This window comes from Monodelphis domestica, chromosome 7, assembly GCF_027887165.1.
Source record: "Monodelphis domestica isolate mMonDom1 chromosome 7, mMonDom1.pri, whole genome shotgun sequence".
NCBI classification, from domain to species: Eukaryota; Metazoa; Chordata; class Mammalia; order Didelphimorphia; family Didelphidae; genus Monodelphis; species Monodelphis domestica.
This window is the reverse complement of record NC_077233.1, coordinates 262,138,018-262,159,822: the sequence shown is the minus strand read 5'-3', so window position 1 is coordinate 262,159,822 and position 21,805 is coordinate 262,138,018. Positions and strand designations below refer to the sequence as shown.

At 39.4% G+C, this 21,805-nt stretch overlaps 1 protein-coding gene across 2 annotated transcripts in view; it reads right to left on the bottom strand.

The window, feature by feature from the left end:
- Positions 1 to 21,805, bottom strand: part of FBXO10 (F-box protein 10) — a 111,849-nt gene that overhangs the window by 66,155 nt on the left and 23,889 nt on the right. For both annotated transcript variants that reach the window (XM_056806705.1, XM_056806706.1), the window contains exons 2-3: positions 14,452 to 15,042; positions 10,807 to 11,652 (exon numbers count right to left, since the gene is read on the bottom strand). In XM_056806705.1, the coding sequence (XP_056662683.1) occupies positions 10,807 to 11,652; positions 14,452 to 15,036 (1,431 nt within the window). In that variant the 5' untranslated portion in view covers positions 15,037 to 15,042. The remainder of the gene's footprint in view (positions 1 to 10,806; positions 11,653 to 14,451; positions 15,043 to 21,805) is intronic.

The following is a 21,805-nucleotide window of genomic DNA, read 5'->3' as shown; positions in this document are numbered from 1 at the left end:
ATTCTATCTACTCTTTTTTAAAAGCCCTTACTTTCTGTCCTAATAACTTCAAGACAGAAGAGCAAGAGCTAAGCAAACAGGGTTTAAGTGATTTGCCCAGGGTGACACAGTAAGTATCTGAGGTCAGATTTGAACCCAGGTACTCTCTCCTCCAGACTTGGCACTCTATCCACCATGCTACCTGGCTGCCCCTATTCTATCTATTCTTAAGGTGGACTCTCATTACAAAATTTCATGAATGAAAATGACATTTATATAGTATTTTTAATTTCTTTGACAAGGCATTGTAAATATTATAATAAGAGCAAAAGAAAACCATGCCTTTTCTACAAGTATTTAGGATTTAGAACTGGGGGGCACCTTGGAGAGCTAGTTCAAGCTCCTAAGTTTTTACAAATGAGGCCTTGAAAGGTTAAGTCACTTGCCCACCATCATGGAGGGCTAACCCAAGCCTTCTCACATCAAATCCAGCAGCATTCTGTCCTCTGCTTCTCTAGGATAGAACACAGTCTGCTTACATGATGAGAGGCAGCTATGTTTGCTCAAGGAGGTTCAAATTCCAATCAGCATAAAATATTAATTTAGAATTTTGAGGCCACAACTTGCCTACACATAGACAGAAATGTGAGACAGGCAAATTACACTGTGGCTTCTTTAAATGGGTGTCTATTTCATCTCTCAAAATTTATTCAGCCGAAGCTCTGCAATGTGATTACTGGAGTAGGTGGTATCTATTCTGGTAATAATCACAAGGGAAATGCCTAACAGATAAATTTCAGAACTTTTTAAGTTGTCACACAGACCACAACACAAGTTAGGTTTGTAAAGAGCATGACTGTTGTATAAAGAGAACATTGCTGAGAATGGCTTCGTGCTTTTAATACACAATTGCAAGAGCGCATGATACCTACTCATACAGGAAGCCTTTCCCATTGACAAAATCTTTGAATAATTACTTAAAGTTCTAAAAATGTTCAGACTGCAGCAACTTTCTGAAACTGAGAGACCTCTCCATCTTAGGGATAGCACCAATAGCTTCGATGTTGGAAATGCCATGTAAAAATCCAAACTGTCCATTTGGTAGAAAGAAGCGCTATAGATCCAAGTCACGAAATGTACGTGGATGAGAGTCAGAAACAGATTTTCTAATCGGAGATCTTTTTTTGTGTGTGGTTTTGATAGAGGCTTAGAATGATTTTTAAATTAATTGTTAATAGCTAATCCTTTAGAGGCATGAAAGGAACGTGAATTTGATCTGGTTTTCAACAATAACATCTAAAATCAGAAGTAGGATATTTTAACTATGATGAAGGATGTTTAACATCCAATAAGAACAAGGGGGCCAAAATTTTATAGTAAAGCTGAAAGAACCCATTACTTGTACAATACTCCTCAGGGAAGATATAGACTAATTTCTGACATAGGAAATCTGCTACATCTACAGCACTCTGACAGGGCTTAATTTTCATTCAATTTGTCAGCAATTAAAATCAAACTAGTGAAGTAAAAAATATACATGAAGTGCTTCTCTATAATGCCAGAAAACAGAATAATCCACAAGCAAAAATGAAACGTACTTGATGCGAGCTGAAAAATGAATTAAAGTCTTTCTGAAATGTACAGATTTATCTCCTAGATCCACATCAGAGATGTAAGAAGAGGTCTGTGAAGTTGGATAATAAAACATGATGTGGAGAACAGGAAGCCCTGGACTGAACCAGGAGACATGAATGCTTGTTCTAATTGGGGGAGAGCATGATTAGCCACAACTTTTCTGCCTCCCAATTTCCTTAAGCATAAAGATCAGTTGACCTCTAAGGTCTCTCTCTTTTTTTTTTTAACCTTTACCTTCCAACTTAAAATGAATACTATGTTCCATGGTAAAAGACCAGTAAGGGTGACTTGTTAGGGTTGCAGAGCTAGGAAGTGTCTGAGGCCATATTTGAACCCAGGACTCCCATCTTCAGGCCTGGTGCTCTATTCACCGATCCACCCCTCTTCCAGTTCTAATGCTAGTGACATTTTAGGAGGGGCCCTTGCAATGTATGATTCAATTTTTTTTTCCCATTCATAGGCAAAAAATAAATGCCAATAAGATTAAGTGATCCTATTTCTTCCAAAAAGTGTATTGCTTTTATTGATTTACTGGCTATTCTAGAGGAAAGAATCACAGAATTTCTGGGTCTAAAGGGATGCTTATAAACCTCAGCTGCCCCCAAATCCCTTTTACAACATAAAATACAAATAATCCAGCTTGAAGAATGTCCATGAAAGAGAATCTCCTATGTCCTGAAGCAGTCCATTCTACTGTTGGATAGCTCTAATAATTAGAGTCTAATTGTTAGGATAGTTAGATGGTGCATTGGATAAAGCACAAGGCCTGGAGTCAGGAAGACCCCATTTCAAATTAGGCTTAGCTGTGTGACCTTGGACAAGCCATTTAACTCTGCCTCAGTTTCTTCATCTGTAAAAAAGTGAGCAGGAGAAGGAAATGGCAAATCATTCCAGTATCTTTACCAAGAAAATCTTCAGAGTTTGAAAAAAATGACTAAAAAACAATAAGTTGTTGGGAATTTTTTCTTTGCATAAAACCTAATTATGCCTCTTAGCAACTTCTATCTACCCAAGACACCTAATTTCTGCTCTCTGGACTGACAAAGAATAAATTCAAATCCTTTCCCAATGATGGCCCTTTGTATACTTGAAGATGTGCTTCCCTTCCTTTAACCCAGCCCACTCCAAGTCTTCTCTTCTAGCTAAATATTCCTGGTTCCTTCAGCTGAATCTCACATATGAGCACAGAGCCCTTCATAATGCTAGCTGGCCTCCTCTGAACCCTCTTCAGCAAGTAAAAAGGCACCGAGGCATGATTTTTCTCCAGGGCAAAATAACAATTTATTAACAGTAACACATGTAACTGTTAAAAAAAAAAAGGTTAGACTGATCCTTTTTTTTTGTTGTTGTTAAATCAGTGATCAAGGGGTCTGAAAAAGCCATATTTATTGAGACCCAATGGGGGAAGGGGGTGTCTGGGGGTCACTGAAAAGCCTCAAGGTTAGCTTCAGCTGTAGAAAAGTGAGTTGGCCTTCAGGTGTGGCTAATTATGCCCCTCTCTGACAATTAAGGGATGCTAATTGCTTTTTAGGTCTCAGCTGTCTCTAGTAATCTTGACCAGAAAAACAAAACCACCCCAATCAAGATAGAAATAATCCTAATCTGGTGTGACCTGCTCTTGGTCCAAGATGGATCTTTGTCATCATTGTTTTTTTCTCTCAGGCTTTCATGGACATCTTTTGTTTTTTTTTTAACCTCATCTTCCATTTTAGATTTAGTACTATGGGTTGTTTCCAAGGCAGAAGAGCAGTTAGGCCTAGGCAAAGGGGATTAATTGACTCGTCCAGGGTCTGAGGCCTGCCATCCCTAGGCCTGGCTCTCAATCCACTGATCACCTAGCTGTCCCTGATCATCTTCTTAATAATATATTCTAGGATTTTTCCAGGATCTGAAATCAAGTTTACTAGCCTATAGTCCTGCAGATTCTTTTTTGAAAAACTGGAAAACATTAATCATTCTCCAATTCTGGAGTTTCTCTCTCACTTTTGAAGACCCTTCAGATATCACTAACAATGGCTCAGCAATCACATCCATCAATTCTTTTTGTATCTCCGTAGGTAATTCAACTGGATCAGGTGATCCAAACCATCATCAAGGACTAGTTATCTCCTACTATCTCCTTACTAATCTTGAGTATCAACTTCCTATTTTAAACTCTTGCTTACTTCTTTCCCCTCTAAAGATAATTTTCTTTGGCAGAAAAAAAAAACAAACAGAAGCAAAGTAAAAACTATGCATCTCTCTACCTTCTCACTGTAATCAGTTAATAGGACCATCCTGAGCAGTATTGTCTGAACTCTTCTAGTCATGGAACTCATTGCTTTTCAAGGAAGAAACTTTTTTTTTAAAACTATACTCGTTCCCTATATTAAGCCAAAATCCATTTCCCTATAACTCATTTCCTATTAGGCCATCTTCAACCATCCCTTCTTTAATTCCATTTCCTCTCCACCCCCCTCATACTACTTAAAATAAAACAAAAAACTCCCTTTTTTTGTCCATGGTTTTCCTTATCAGCCTCAGCTCAGTCTGAGTTAGCATTCCTGACCTTATTTTTACAAGATCATGCTATACTTTTCTCATCACCTGCTATTATCTGTTCTTACTTCTATTTTTTTTATCCTTATTAGTTAGTGAGTTCCTTGTGCATCCACATTGGAATATATAGAAAACTCCTTTTTCCCTTTTTAATCTGCTTTCATTCTTTTTATGTATGTTTCTTAAATCTTTCTACCTTTAACTGATGTCTGAGAAAACACCAGCTGAATCAACTAGTTAGTAGAGATAATTATTTCAAAGAAAATTGAACCCTTTTTAGTTTTAGAGTTCTTTATAGTATAGATGTGGTTTAGTCTTTCCCTCAAATTTTTATATCTTTTTCTTTTCAAATGATTTTTTGTTTTGTTTCCAATTTTTTAAATGGAATTAAACTATTCAAAAAAGTCTGCCTTTAATTTAACTGGATTTGACTTTCAAAGAGAAAAGAAGGGTATTATTTCTGAAAAAACTAAAATTCTTTTAAGGATCTAGAACTTCATTTTTTTAAGGGTTCTATTGTTTTTATGTGGTTTAGATAAAGAACTCTTGCCTCTTTGATATTAAGAGTGTTGAATCTAAACTACGAAATAGAACTCTCCTGTGCTCATGATAGATATTCTCAGAACAAATACTTGAATTGATTAAAAATTCATCTTGTGCTCAACCTCTTGGATCTTCAGGAACTGGTTAGTCTCAGTGTTGAGAGAGCAACCTATATTCAGCATGTTGCTCCATTCATTGCTAGAGCAAGAGAAAAGATACTGACATGGACTATGGATGTCAAGGAACAATTCAATGAGAAGCAGTGGTGTAGTGGAAAGAGCACTGGATTTGGAGCAAGTAGAAAATCTGAAACTGAGTCACTACCTGCATGACTTTAAGCAAGTCATTCCACATCTCCAGGCCTCAGTTTCCTCATATGTAAAATAGCTTCTGAAGTCCTTTCCAACTCTAGGTCTGTGATCTTATGACCCTAAATGCCAGTCATTTAATAAATATTTATGAAGCACCAGGCCCTATGCTAACTTGGACTCAATGTCAGAATCCTTTTTTTTCCCATTTGAATTAGTTTAGTCAATTTAGAACATTATTCCTTGGTTACAATAATCATATCAGAATCCTTTTTATTAATATCCTTGACAGTTTCTGTCTGAATTGAAAATTCTGCTACCCCATCCCCAAACCACCCTAAATAGGGGACAGAATGGCTCTGGACTTTGTGATCTGCAGTTCAGCATTGCCATATACAAGTATATTGGCTGTTATTATATTCACGTTCGTCTGGTCCAGTCCCATATGATGCAATCATTGAAATGCTGATTCCTTCATCCATTTCTTTTATGGACCATGCTAATAGTTTCTGGATGTTAAGTTCCAACCCAGTTAGCTTTTCTCTGACTGCTCATCATGTGCCATCTTTGCCTCCTAAAAAAACCTACAACCACCTTCCCTGGGAAGTTTTCTCTCTCTCCCACCCTTCTACAGAAAATAGAAAGGGCAGCAAACTCACTACTTGTACCATAGCAACCAGGGTTAAAAGCAGTACTTTGTACTTGAAACTCATCACTAGTGTGAAGAGCATTTTTGTGTTTGTTAGGTAACAATTGGAATTACCTAATTACTAATCTAGAAGCTATCAGTTACCTTCAAGCCTCTTTTTGCAGGGCTTTTGCCACCCTTTTAAAGTCCTCATCATTCAATGCCAGCTGACTTTTCTTGATTCCCAGGGTTCTCCGACACAATCACTAAATGGTAAATGAGTTTCTCCTAATGGGAGTGAGTTTTTTTCATTCCTCAGTTTCCAGATGGTACAGTATTCCTTCTTCTAAGAAGCAAAAAATTAACTTTCCTTTTGTTTCCTTCTCCTCTGGAAGGAGACTCACAAGAGAATCAGAAACTCACAGCTAGTTAGTGGTATCTGTAGCTATTGGCAGTGGAATATTTTTGGGCTGACTTGTAAGGAATAAGAGAGCTGCTGAAGGGAAAACCTGGTCCATAGTCATACCAAAAGAATCCTGTGACTCTCTAGCTAGGAGGGTAGCACATGCCTTTTTTTCTCTCCTTTTCTGTAAGTCTATAGGACTGCATCCTACAATAGGTAAAGCCCATATGGCTGAGTCAATCACTCTATTGGTTGTTTTGTCTTAAATGTTTAATGTTTCACTTATTAGATAATTAATTAGTTCAGATCTGCTCCTTGATACCTGGCAGACCATCCACCTTCCTCATCACTAACAGCAACAACAGTCTTCCAATTGTCACCAATAGGCAGGCGGGCTTGAGAACCTTGGGAGTGGCAGTGCTCCCTACACAACCTGCCCTACTTTCAAATCCAGTTCACAAAGCCATTGTCTGTGAAGGCAACTCTTGAGGTTCAGCCATCCCCAAACAGTCAACAAACTGCCACACACAAGATGGGCCAACTGGCTTCACTGAAATAATGGGGTGCCCAGAGGGAGAGACAAAAGGCACTACCTACAAGACACATTACATGACTTCCAAAACCCCTGATTGCCATCTCACCTCAGATTCTGATGAAGACAGCCTAGGACCTATGATAATTAAAATGTTTTGGGAGCAAGGGAAATATATAACAATTATGACCTCTGAAATATGTTTTCTACTATGTCTTGGTTTTATATAAATATAAGATGGTCGCCAGGGAATATATTCCCAATTTATGAATATGCCCAAGCCAACTGGGTTTTATAGAGAAATTTAATTTATAATACACTGATTAATCAATAGAAAAAGAGAGAAAGTAAGAAAGGAATAAGAATGAATAAATCAGTCAGTTGGTTTTATCACTCACCCAAGATCTCTCTAGGTAAGGCTTCTCATGCCAACCTCAGACTCCACCTTCAAGAGAGCCTCCTTTCAAGAAATGTTCCAGAGAATTCTCCTCCTGACTCCTCCTGAGTTCTCCTTCCACAGCCTCCTTCAAGACCTCTCCAGGAGCTCTCCCTCCTGGACCTCTCTCCTCTCAGACTCCTCCAGAGCAAAACCTCTCAGAGCCAAACCTCTCAGAGCAAAACCTCTGGAACTCTCCTCCCTCTGTCCTCAGACCCCGCTATCTTTAAGGAAACCATCTAAGTTCCCTCCCCTAGAGTTCTCACATCTACCAATCACTGTCGATGTCTCCCCTGTGCCAATGGTGGCTCTAGCTTAACCCAGGACCGCCCAGAGGTCTGACCCCTTTGCACATGTCTGTTGAAGGTCATATTCTCAAATAATTAAATCTTGATCTTTGCTGCAGCCCTTCCTAAATCCTTTTACTCTAAGTAGGGTGGAGATTGTATTTTCCAAGACCTGGTTCTGTCATTCCAAGTATCTCTATTGTACCAATTCTAAAATCAATCATGACTCAAAGAACTTCCTGTTCTATGCTTAAGCATAGGTCAAAACCCTTTCCATTGTTTAGCAAAAGGTTTTCTGTCCTAAAGTAGTCTTAAGTAGGGAGGAGAAGGATCCTCCCATGCCAAGGGGTTTCACATTCCAATAGAGTTCTTACTATCAGTAGGAAATTTTTTCCAGTATGAAATTTCCCAATGGGGAAATTTCCAACATTCATAAGTCTAAGAAATTTTAAGGTTTACAGACCATGACTCCTAGAGTCTTAGGAATAGCAATACTCCAGCCCAGTTTCCTCAGCCATGATCCTGGAAAGTTAGAGATGCAGCCTGGTTACTGCTCCTGCAAGGACTACAACCACAGGGACAAGAAACCCAGAAAGGAAAGTTTTTGCCACCAAAGTCCTTGGCAATGTCAAGCAGTTCAATAGCAGAAACTAATATGAGTTTATCAGTGGAAATGGCATTAAAGAAGAAATATTAACATCTGGCCTGCTGCAGCACCTTAAGAACAATGGGATCTTTCCATCTGACTTCCAGCTGAAACTTCCAGGTGTGTCCACTCATTAGAAGAACATGGGCTCCCCAGGACTTAGGGTGGCACTTTATACAGAGTAAGCACTTAATAAAGATTTTATCCATTCTTCATGTGATTATTGTTATTTTCCTATTCTCCCACACTGACGTTTTTCCTAAGCTTTGATGAAACTAATTTTTACACCAATCCAAAAATGAGCAGTCTATCTTTTTGTTCAGGTGATTAAGTGTTAAGTTTTACACCTTGGCGCCATGGGGACAATCATTGTTCTAAGGGCAAATTTCTTCTACTGAGTAGGGGAGGAGCGATCTTTTCAGAGGATAGCGAAAGAAGCTGGGAGGGAGTGGGGAAGTGGCCACTGATAATTAATGTGCTAAGACTTAAGTTACCAGCATCAAGGTCATACTATTTGCAATACTATATTCATTCTGATACCAAAAAATAAATTTCAAAAAACCTCTCACCTGGTGGCTCCACCTCTGATGATTAGCCTCTTCAACCTTAGCTAGGCTGGGTCTCAGAGAACACATATCCTGCCCGTCCCTGGCCCATATTGAAAGCCTATGAGTCTGGTAGGCCCTGATGGAGCAAGTGCTTCATGGACATGGTTATTACCTTTGCAATCCCAGGATGCACCAGTACTTTACTCATATGAATGCACATCCCTCTACTTCTAGATACAAATACTTGAACAAATCAAATGGGCTAACAGATATCTAATGTAGCTAACCTCAAATCTGTAAATTCCCTTATTCCTTCCTACTATGGGAAGACGAATAGTATGGTGCTAAATGGGTCCAGGAAAAAGCACTAATTCAAAGACATATGCATAAGTATTAGTGGATATTGAAATGGGGGTGGGGGTAGCAGTTTAGGGATAAAAGTAGAGCATTCACTTACTGGCCTATATTCCTTTTTTTTTTATTTTTACCCTCTGTTTATAGAATTAATACTATATTGATTCTAAGGTAGAAGAGCAGTAAGGGCTAGGGAGTTGGGGTTAGGTGACTTGCCTAGGGTCACACAGCTAGGAGTGTCTGAGGTCAGATCCTCCCATCTCTAGGCCTGGCTCTCTATCCACTGTGCTACCTAGCTGCCCCTTGAACTATATTTTTATACAGAGACATTTCCTCCAAATTGGAAGAAGGCAGGTTAACATCATTGTTAGAAGGAAGCCCATGTGGAACACGTGCCACTTCCAGCCAAGTGACCAAGTCCCACCCTCCTTCAAATACATTATGGGACTGGGTTAGTGCTTTGTTGGATCATTTCTGGAGTCACCTCAGGGGTCACTTTAGCACTACCCTGGGGTGGAGGGTTCACTGATAAGAGCCATTCTTAGCAGCACAAGGAAACCCCTAAGGCAAGGACTTTGAAATGTCTGAGTCACTTAGTACCAAAGGCAGCTCAGAGAATTTGTTTAATAGGACACAGCAGGGACCCCTCACTTCACTGATTCTACTGGACCAGGTTAGAGCAGTGATGTACGTGGACCATGTGAGAATCTATTTTGAAAGGCCTGCCTTCCTGGTACAACGAGAATCAGGCCTCAGAACTCAGAGAGGTTGCCTACATCCCCTCCTTCCTGCCTTCCTGGTACAACGAGAATCAGGCCCCAGAACTCAGAGATGTTGCCTACATCCCCTCCTTCCTGCCTTCCTGGTACAACGAGAATCAGGCCCCAGAACTCAGAGATGTTGCCTACATCCCCTCCTTCCTGCCTTCCTGGTACAACGAGAATCAGGCCCCAGAACTCAGAGAGAGATGTTGCCTACATCCCCTCCTTCCTGCCTTCCTGGTACAACGAGAATCAGGCCTCAGAACTCAGAGAGGTTGCCTACATCCCCTCCTTCCTGCCTTCCTGGTACAATGAGAATCAGGCCTCAGAACTCAGAGAGGTTGCCTACATCCCCTCCTTCCTGCCTTCCTGGTACAACGAGAATCAGGCCTCAGAACTCAGAGAGGTTGCCTACATCCCCTCCTTCCTGCCTTCCTGGTACAATGAGAATCAGGCCTCAGAACTCAGAGAGGTTGCCTATATCCCCTTCTTCCTGCCTTCCTGGTACAACAAGAATCAGGCCTCAGAACTCAGAGAGGTTGCCTACATCCCCTCCTTCCTGCCTTCCTGGTACAACGAGAATCAGGCCTCAGAACTCGGAGAGGTTGCCTACATCTCCTCCTTCCTGCCTTCCTGGTACAACGAGAATCAGGCCTCAGAACTCGGAGATGTTGCCTACATCCCCTCCTTCCTGCCTTCCTGGTACAACGAGAATCAGGCCTCAGAACTCGGAGAGGTTGCCTACATCCCCTCCTTCCTGCCTTCCTGGACTCTTGAAGGTGCTCTAAGAGTGTGGACACAAGTAGGGTCATCTGCTCAAGGCAATGAAGAAGTAAGTGTCCGTGTCTTCACAACTGCTCTAAATGTCTCAATGACATTCTGTTTTTTAGATTATGGATATGGACATGTTTTCTGTAACAGGATGAGTAATGATGGAAAACAGCGTCACTGGGAAAGCAGGCATACCAAAGGAAATGCAATACATACATGTTGAAAGTACCACTGAAAAAAATAAGTTATCCAATAAGCCCAGTGACAACACCAAGCACTCACTGCACATAGATGTTTTATACATAGGTCCCTCTGGTAAATCAGGAATCAGGTATCTGGAAACAGGCAAACAATTAGACTCAATTGATTAAGAACTCATGTTAAGGACTCAACTTTTGCTTGTTTAAAGATGTGCATTTGAGCACCTCTCACAGCACCTTGCTATTCTGCACACACCGGACAGCATACACCAGGTCCCTGAAGACGTTCCCTTCCATCTTGGCACGGCCCTGAGAGCAGACAAAGACCCCCCCTTTCCCATCTCTGAAAAGGCACTTCCTAATGAGGCAGCCCTGCAAGAAGCAGGCGAGAGACTGAGCCTCACTGTCTCTCTGAAGCTCCTGCTGCAGGGTTTTCAGTTCCAGGCCTTTCTGGAGGTTGGTCAGTCCATTGGTTTGTGGCCTGCAGAGGAGAGATTTGGCCAAACTGGGTAGCTGGTGGGAGAATTTGAACAAGAACTGGTCTTCAGATTCATTTTCGCTGCTGGAGCTATGGTCACTGTCATTGGAGTCAGCATCGTGGGCAGTCCTCTGCCCATCCCTGGCAGGGCAGAGTTCACTATTCATTGCATTCTCCTTCTTAAAGTCTTTTTCACATGCTCGTGGGGATTTTGAAGCTGGAATGAAGTTGCTCTGGCTTTCACCTATAACAACCTCGCAGGTCCTTGGGTTTCTTATGGGCAGATGCCCGAAGGTTTCTTGGTTTGAGGGGTTCAAAGGTGCTGAATCTTGGGTAGCTGATAAAGCAGAAGAGGACCTGGCCAGTCCCATAAGGTGCTTGTAGGCCCAATTCCTATCAGAGGATGGATGCCCTTCAACAGTCACAGAGGCAATTTCACTCCCAACAAATTCACAGTTTTCAAGGACACAAAGGGCTACACTATGAAGACTGATGCTGGCTTGATTAAAGGTACAAAATTTAACTTGGCAGGTTCCAGGAGCATGAATTTGCAATTGCCCATTCTCAAAGTTGCAGTTATCAAATTGGACATGGCCCGAAGATACCTAAAAATGGAAAATAAAAAAAATGAAACTGCAAAACGACGAATTTCCCTGCCATGTTTCCGATCTCCTTTTCCCTTTACAAAGGAGTTTCTTTCATTCAAATAACTAATGAATTATGTATTTATTAGCAACTTATGAACCTCTGTCGACTGACCCACCTCTCACACTCATCAGAATGAGGACTTCAGAATGACTTTTCTGGTTCCACTTACATGCTGCGAAGTACCATTAGGTCAAAGAGAAAAAATGTAAAACTAAACAGATGTGTGTGCCTCTTCCCACCCCGGCTAAGTTCTACTGGGCACAAACAGTATCTCCAGGAACAGAAGGGATATAATATATCTTTAGCCCTTTCCATTTCCTTCCCTAGGAGCCCTTGCAGTGGTTTTGGAGTTGGAATATGGAATAATTCATAGAAGCAATCAGAGCCGGTGTTGGTAGGGCTCCCAACATATCCCAGCTTGCCAATTTGAATACAGCGACTCCAGGAGACTTCCTCTAATTTGCAGATACCATGAAATTCATACCCTAGACATGACCTGCCTTAAAAATGCAAAAGGATCCCGTCAGGGAAGACTGAGGGTGGGAATGCAGGCCCTCTGGTATCCGAATACAACATCATGAATTCTTTGGGCTGGGTGCTTTAGAAGGCAGGGAGGGAGCTAGAAATAGAACCTTTGGGTTCAGAACCCATTCCTTAACTCCCATTATAGTGAAGCCATTCAAAGCCTTGCGGATCTGGTCTTAATAACAAGAACAGTAATAACAGCTGACATATAGAGTGGTGTACGGATTACAGAGCTCTACAGCTTCATCCAAGTTTGGGATTGCCAAAAACAGCATCAAGGACTGGGTATTCAGATCAGGGGAGATTCCCACAGTAGAACACTGTCATGGGCATTTGCTTAGGGGCTCAGTGCTAGAAATCTTTTGTTTTCTGTGAATTGGCCATTCTTTTTTTTTTTAACCCTTACCTTCCATCTTGGAGTCAATACTGTGTATTGGTTCCAAGGTAGAAGAAAGGGCTAGGCAATGGGGGTCAAGTGACTTGCCCAGGCTCACACAGCTGAGAAGTGTCTGAGGCCAGATTTGAACCTAGGACCTCCCATCTCTAGGCCTGACTCTCAATCCACTGAGCTACCCAGCTGCCCCCTGAATTGGCCTTTCTTGCCAGTGCAGAGCTTTGAAAAGGGCATTAAACTTTTACTGATTCCTAAACCTAGCCACATAAGAAGCAAAATAAGATGAGTTTTAATTTTTTTTCAGTCATTTTTCAGTCACAACCAAGACTTTGTGACCCCATTTGGGGTTTTCTTGACAAAGATACTGGAATGGTTTGCCATTTCCTTCTCTAGTTCATTTAACATATGATGAAACTGAGACAAACAGGGTTATGTGACTTGCCCAGGGTCACCTAGCTGGTAAGTGTCTGAGCTCAAATTTGAACTCGGGAAGATGAGTCTTCCTTGACTCCAGGTCTATCACTCTATCCATTGTGCCACTTAGCTGCCTCAAAGGAGATTAAGTGCTTTATTTTTAATGAATTTTTAAGTTTCCTATTAACCTAGGTGAGATACTATCTGAATCATGAGATTAAAGATTTAGTTGGGGTCTAAAGAGATAACAGGTTTCCTATTTGTAAAAATTCTTCATAGGTGATTAGAAGCTCTATTGACTCATATTAGCATATAGTCATCTTTATGGCCATTAAATTTTTCCTTTATGACAAATCTAAATTTTCATTGCTATCATACAATGAAATCATTTAAGTCCATTTCTTATTGTTGAACCCCCTATGTAAATGAATGTCTGGATGACAAGTGAAGCCCTCACATATTTTAAAAATTATCATTACCCCTTGCTAACTTCTTTTTTTTAGGGAAAAGGATGTTAATTCCCTTATCTATTCCTCATAACTTTGTAGGAAAAAAATCCAACATTTATCTCTAAATCTTTGTGCTAACTTTAGGAGAATTTGGTGGTCCATTTGAAAGATTAGGGACACAAACGTTCTTCTTCTTAGATTATCAGGTGATTTAGGAAAAATCATTTAGCATCTCTGAGTGTTCCTCTCAAGCAAAAAAGTATTGTTGTCAACTAACTGATCCAGAAACTCTTTTTAGTCATTATTTTCCATTTCTTTCTTTTCTTGTCCTTTTTAAAAAACCTTACCTTCTGTCAGTTTCAATTTTAAGACAGAAGAGTGGCAAGGGCTAGGCAATTGGGTTTAAATGATTTGCTCAGGGGCACACAGATAGTAAATGTTTGAGGTCAAATTTGAACCCAGGTCTAAGTCTGAGTTACCTAGCAGCCGCTTTTCCTATCCTTTTAAAGAACTAATAAAATTTGCCTAAAAAGAGACTATTTTGGATTTCTCTATCCCTCCTTCCCTTCTGATTGTGCTGAATAATGGGAAAAATGAATAATGAAAAATCCAGAGAATAAAATTTAATGGACATATCTAATCCATATACTGGTATAATAATATCTTTATATAATGTTTTAAGGTTTGCAAAGTAAAATACAAATATTATCTCACTTGATCCTCACAACAACCTTGGGAGGTGGGTACTATTATTATCCCAATTTTACAGGTGAAGAAAATGAGGCATCATATAGAGGTTAAATGACCTGCCAAGAGTCACACAATTAATAAGTATCTAAGGTCTAGATCTCTAGCCACTCTACTACCTAGCTGCCTCTAACTATGGATAAGAGAGAAAAAGGATGACATCATTAGAGCCAAACGCTAAGGCTAGAGAAAATAATCTCTGTTTTTTTACGTATGACCTCACCCACCTTGTACATGACAGGGCTGAACCAGACTGGCATGAAGACAAGGTTGCAGAGCCGTGTTGTGGCACAGTGCTGATCCACACAGACCAGCAGAGCCACATCCCCAAGCTTCCCTTGGCCCATGATCTCCACAGGAACATTCAGGATAATTTCGCCCTGTTCCTCATAGATGCCTGGGAAGAGCACAATCTTATCATAGATGTTGGCCGAGGTCAAGGCACTGCCAAGGTTGTCAAATTCACAACCAGGTCCAACATAGAGAACCCGCCGGTCCTTTCTTCTTCGGAAGAGGTAAAAACAGTTAGAAGACTCCAGTTCCTGGGCATTTTTGGTCCATGTCTTGGCGGCCAAGTAGTGTTGTTTGAATGCTTCTCTCCAAGACCGAGGCTCCACATCAGGCTGATTGGGCCAATTGGGATGTCGGCACTCAACACATCTCAGGCACAACTGGCGCCACCTGGTGCTGTCCAGGCTGAGAATGAGTTCATACCAGGCTTTGCACACGAGGCTACAACGGCCAAGGTCGGGAAGTCGCAGGTAGGCTAAGATCAGACGCCATAGCTCTAGTGGAAGACCACTCACCTCCATGGTCACCTGGGACATAAGAAGCATAAACAAAGGTTAAACACAAAATGAGAGGATCATTTTTTAGGCCAACGATACAGTTTTCCTTTTAACTTTACTTAAGGTCTATTTGACCTAAGAACACAAAGAAGATCTAAGTTCCATTCTCAATTTACAGTATGACTGAAAGGAAGTCTAATAATAACAATAATAATAGCTAACAGTTATCATATTCCAGGCACTGTTCTAAGCACTTTATAAATATTATCTCATTTGATGTTCCCAACACCCCTGGAAGGTATGTGCTACTATTATCTCCATTTTACATATGAGTAAACAGAGGCTAAGTGACTTGCCTAGGCTCACACAGCTAGTAAATGTCAGATATTGGATTTGAACTCAGGTCTTCCTCAGGCCCAATGCTTTACTCACTATACCAACTAGCTGCCTGGGTCAGCTCCCAGGTCTCCTCTATCATTAACAAATTAACAACAACAATATAAAGAGGGACCACAATAAACTTGAGAAACTATGTCTAAAAAGTTCTATGGCATGTTCAGGTAAAAGGAGCTGACTAAATAAAAAATATCTTTATTCATTATTGTTACTATTATTATTTAATTTGTATTTTCTTGCAATTTTCTGTGATCATGTTTTCCCCCTTCGCTGTCCCATCTCCAACAGGGCCAAGTTTCATTGTGATTCCCTTTCCAAAAGGCCTGATTGAATTACTTCTCCCAAACTGCAAATATTCTGGTTCTTGATTTTAACCTTGAATTCTCAAGCAATGATGACTAACATAAATTGCCAGTTCCCTTAACACAAATATTTAGAATTCATCCCTTGGGGACACATCTAATTTTCATCAATCTGAATCCCTTCCTTCTGTCAGTCAAAGGAACTTGTCCTGACAGAAACACACTTCTAAAAGTTGGGGGATATGTGTTGATTTCCAAGTTACCTAAAAAAACCAAATGAATCATGAATCTTATAGTTACTCCCCAAAAGATGACAAAGGAATTCAATAACTAATTGTTTGAATGCCTACTTTCTTATCTCTATAATACCTTTATGAAATTAACCTACATTTTATCAAAGGGATCCTTAATAACACATGAAAAAATTGTTAGGATTGAAAATTTCTTTAAAAGAAAGGGGTAAAAGGTAATTTAGTAGTTGAAGTGAGGACATTTTGAATGGAATTCACAATTGAATTCAGTGTGGAGTTAGACTCTGAACTCAGTTCAGGAGATTCAGTGGAGGACTGGAGCTTGCTTGGAAACGATCTTGTGATGAGTTATAAAGACTCACTCGCTCTCCCTTAGGCTCAGGCCTAGGCCATTTTGGCCTAGGCCCTTTCCTACTGCTTGGCTACTCTCTCTCTCTCTCTCTCTCTCTCTCTCTCTCTCTTAATCAATCTCTCTCTCTTTCTCTCCCTCCCTCTCTCTCTCTCTCTCTCTCTCTCTCTCTCTCTCTCTCTCTCTCTCTCTCTCTCTCTTCCTCCCTCCCTCCCCTTCCCTTAATTCCTTCATTTATATTAATTAAAAATCTCCATAAATCCCAGCTGACTTGGGTATTTTCATATTTGGGAATTTCCCATGGCGACCACTTATTTAGATTTTAAGTCAAAACACTAAAATTATCTTTACAGTTTGGCCAAAACCTTTACAGTTTTGGCATTTACAGTTTTAGCATTCACAATCACTCATTATTTCCTTCCAGTTCCCACCACCAAGGGCCAAATCTTTCCATCTTCCTAAGCTTGCTATTGTTGTGGAGGGTTCTACTATTTTTCTGTCACTTGGGGTTCATAGTCCTTGAATCTCCCCTTTTCTTTACCTTTTATATATCCATTCAGTTGCCAAGTTTTTTTTTATTCTACTTCCACAATATTCTCACATATGTCTACTTCTCTCAACTTATATAGCTACTATCTTGGTTTAGACCTTCATTCCCATTGCCTAGATTAATGCAATAGCCTTTAAATATGTCTTCCTGCATCCAGTCACTCCCCTCTCCAATTCACACAGTTGTCTGACTGATATTCCTAATGTGAGAAAGCACTACTCTCTTACAGAAGAAGCTCCAGGGACTGCTTCTTGCCTCCAGGATAAAAGGCAAAGTTGTCTGGCCTTTGAGGCTTTTCACATTCTGGCTCCAGCTTACCAGACTAGTCTTACTTCACATTATTCTCCTTCATTCACGCTATACTAGATGAATGAAAAGGCATTTATTAAACCTTTGTTATATACCAAGCACCTGGGGCAAAAGCAAAACAGATTCTGTCTTCAAAATGTTTATGTTCTACACTATCCACATTCAGAGGAAGAACTGTGGGAATAGAAACACAGAAGAAAAACAACTGCTTGATCACATGGGTTGATGGGGATATGATTGGGGATGTAGACTCTAAATGATCACCCTAGTGCAAATATTAATTATATGGAAATATGTCTTGATTAATGACTCATGTAAAAACCCAGTGGAATTGTGCATCAGCTATGGGAGGGGCCTGGAGGGAGGGGAGGGAAAGAACATGAATCTTGTAACCATGGAAAAATATTCTAAATCAACTAATTAAATAAAATTTTTTAAATGTATATGTTCTAATACAGAGAGAAAAAATATATAGGAGAATGATGGCAAAGCAGGGGTGCTTTGGTTTGGATAATTAATGGAGCAGTGAGAAGAGCAATAGGGGAAAGGAAAATGAAAGGAAAATTCTTTTTTAATGTCTTTATATTATTGATCATAAACCAAGTGATCACATAATCCTTTAGGTAAATAACTGCAACTATAATTTTTAGAAAAAATTAGACTCAGTAGACTGTGTATAAGATGCCAATTATAATAATAGGATATTAACCATAGTATTAGAAAGGATATAGTTTGGTATATTAGAATATTATAGCAACTAACTAGATTAAGGGCTTCTGTTGGGGGAATAAACATTTCAGGTCTATGTAGTTATCCAGGGAAGCTGAAACTCACATAGTAAAAAATCCCTCAGCCATGTTTTTGGCCATCACTACAAGAAGACACCCGTCCTTCCTTGTCTAGAACCTTTTAACCTCCCCCTCCCTTCTGGATCAAATTCAATCCTCTCCAGATTAAGTGCGTTGGCCATAGTCCTGTGACCTATGCTAGGTGACACAAACTCACACAGACTCATATAGACTCAAGTGAGCTGCATTACTCAGAAAGGGGAGGAGGATAGAACTTTCTTCACACACCAAGGATGATCATGTGCAAAAAAACTGAAAAATATAATCAAGAAAATGTATGAGCAGAAAAGTAGGTAGATTTGTCATATGGAGAAAGTGAGGAATAAAAAATATAAGATAGTCTAAATGGTAAAAGGCCTCCAACAAATCCCCTAAGAAAGATTTATGGGAGAAAAGGGATAAGAATAATTAAAGGATAAGATGTGATTGGATTCTGAGAAGATGTGATTGGATTATGAGCTATATTGACAGAATATCCAGGCAGATGATTAATTCAATAATAAAGTAAGTAATCCTTTAGTATTAAGGAAAATATAAAACCTGAATCATCTCTATTACATTGAATTAAAAAAAATGGCTCTCATTGAGAATGAGTTGCTATATAAAGTACAGTCAAAGCTTGCTAATTTTGACTAACTAAAAAGCCAGCCAATATCTACTGGTATAAATCCTGAATTACTATATCTTTTTATGAAAGTACAGTTGTGGGATATTATGAGTAGTTCAATCTACTTATTTTACAGGTGAGGAAACTGATGTCCAAAAGTGATTTACCCTGATGTCATACAGGTAGAAAGTGGCAAAACCAGGCTTTGAATTCAGATCTTCTCACTTTAAATCCAAATATCTTTCACTATACCACAACAAAAAAGAGTTCAGGAGAACTACAGTGGAAAGGGAGGACAGAAATGGCTAGTGATTAGGGGAAGATTAGAACTGAATTCACTATAGGGAAAAGGAGAATGAAGGTCATGGCAGCAGCCAGCAGCAATGGCCTAAGGAACTAGTGGTGAGCCTCTTTTCTACTTATCCACTTCCCTAGCTGATCTCAGCCTCTGATCAAACAAGCAACAAACATTTATTAAACATCTACTGTCTATCAGGAACTATGGTAGGCACTAAAGATACAAATGTTACTACAGTAACTCTCCAAGTGTGGTCCATGGACACCTGACACTTTCAGGAGGTCTGTTTAGTCAACTATTTTCATAATAATGCTAAGGATTATACCCCTACTTAACATACTCTTTCCTTTTGTAACTACAAATCTGTGTGGGGCTGGGTTTTCTTCATATATTGCAAACAAAACAATATATTGGTGCAAATTAAATGCAGAAGTTGTATGGGAATCTGGCTGTCTTCTATTAAGACAACCATTAAAGAGATTCACAAAAACATGTAAAATGATGTCTCTCTTTTCATAAATTTTTTATTTTCAAATTAGTTATTTTTCATAAGTGTTACCTAAAGATTTAATGAGTTTATTATTATTTTTAATGAATTAATAAATATCTAAATGTTAGTTTTAATTTCAAATACAGTAAATATTAATGTTGTTGTTTAGTTATTTCACTCATGTCTGGCTCTTTGTGACCCTTTATTGGGGGCTTTCCAGCACTAGAGTGTTTGCCATTTCCTTTTCCAGATCATTTTATAAAAGAGAAAACTGAAGCAAATAAGATTAAGTGACTTGCCCAGCCCAGGATCACATGGCTAAAAAATGAGGGAAGCCGGTTTTAAATTTAGGTCTAACTCTGGGCCCAGCACTAATTACTGTGCAACCTGGCTGTCAACAGACATAATCTAAATAAACAAAATTTCTTTGTGTTGCTCAGATTTTTAAGAATGTAAAGATGCCCTCTGATCAAAAAGCTTGAAAACTGGTGTCTACTGTACCCTGCTTGATATGGGTCTCCAAGCCACGTGGCTCACTTGGTAGCAGGAATATTACAGCTTGATAACCTAAGGAAATAGCATCCCAGGTCTGGGAAAGGGGCTGCCTGGTTGGGCAACTGATCCTGGGAGGATCTGGGGATTAAAGTATGGTGGAAGATGAGGGGAAGGGAAAGCTTACATCCTCACTTAAGGGAGTGACATTGGGAAGTACCAGTTTTTATTACTTTACTTTAACCCAATGTTTTCAATAAAAGACCATCAAAATATTGGTCATAAGAAGATTTGTGTGTGTGTGTGTAAGTGATGCAGTGGGTATCGTGCCAGGTCTGGAGTTAGGAAGATTAATCTTCCTCAGGAAAAAATCTGGCCTCAGATATTTTCTAGCTATATGACCTTAGCTATATAACCCTATTTATCTCAGTTCCTTATCTATAAAATGAGTTGGAGAGGAAATGGCAAACCACTCCAGTATCTTTGCCAAGAAAATTCCAAATAGAGTCACAAAGAGTCGGACATGACTGAACTGATGACAGGATTTCATCAGTGTGAGGAACTCCCTAGTATTTTACTGATGGAGATCAGCAACTCATCTATAACTAACTGTCTTTAAAAGTTGCCTCGCTGAGAGGAAATGACTGAGGAGAGACTCTAAATGAACACTCTAGTGCAAATACCAACAACATGGAAATGGGTTCGAACCAAGAACACATGTGAAACCCAGTGGAATTGTGCGCCGGCTATAGGAGAAGTGGTGGGAGGGGGGGCGGGGGGAGGAAAAGATAATGATCATTGTTTCCAATGAATAATGTTCGTAAATAACCAAAGAAAATAATGTTTAAAAAGTCAAAAAACAAACAAACAAAAAGTTGCCTTGGAAAATAATCTACAGACAGTTTAAGTGACTAGCATATGGTCACAGAGGCAGTATGGGTCAAGATACGACTTCAGCTGAATTCCTCCTAGCTCAAAGGGTAGTGTTCTACCAGTTATGCCACGCTGCCTCTTATCACAAGGAATATTGGAAACAAAATTTAAGATGATATTCTACTGTTAAACAAAACCTTGAGTACTGTGTGTATAATCTGTTAATCTTCAAGCAAGACAACATAATTGAACCAGAAAAGCCTCAGAGAAAGAGAAATAAAATAAAAATGGGGGTAGGACAGTAAAAATTGATATGAGAAAAGAGTGAAAAGAATGGCACCTTCAGCTGGAAAAGATTATGGTTAAGGAGAGAATATGTATAATTTTTTCTAAAAAGAATTATATGAGTACACTGTTTCACAAATAGAAGTAAAAGGAAACATCTTTATTACATGTTGAGATCTTTAAGCTATAACATATTTTTAATTTAAAGTATTTCTATGTAACTTTTAAAATTTTTACAAAAACAATTTAACTCTCCAAATGAACTTTCATGTCAATATGTCAAAATTATATGTACATATAAATTTCTCTATTGATAAAACAAAAGATGGAAAAAATATCCCATTATGCCTTTGTGGATAAGATAGTACTTTGCAGAAAACAGGTATTCATTAAAAAACAAACACCTACCTGAACAGTGTTGTTAGATGGATTCACAGCTAGTCTAATAATAGTGAAAGAATGATTCTTTGTCAGTCTGTGAAAAGGTCCCTAACTGAGTGCCATATGGCTCTGTCCTTGGTCCTGCCCTTTTTGATAGCTTAAATGAGGATGCAGGAGGCATAGTGATGAAGTCTTCAGGTGATGAACAAAGTTAGGAGGGATAACTAATGTAATATGTGATGTAATTGAAGCTGAAAATGATCCAAATCAACTATGTTTTTTTTAAAGGACCTACTTGTACAAAGTCCTGTTCTACTAGTTTATTATGATGTGAAAGTGACCAAACATCCTTGGAAACCATA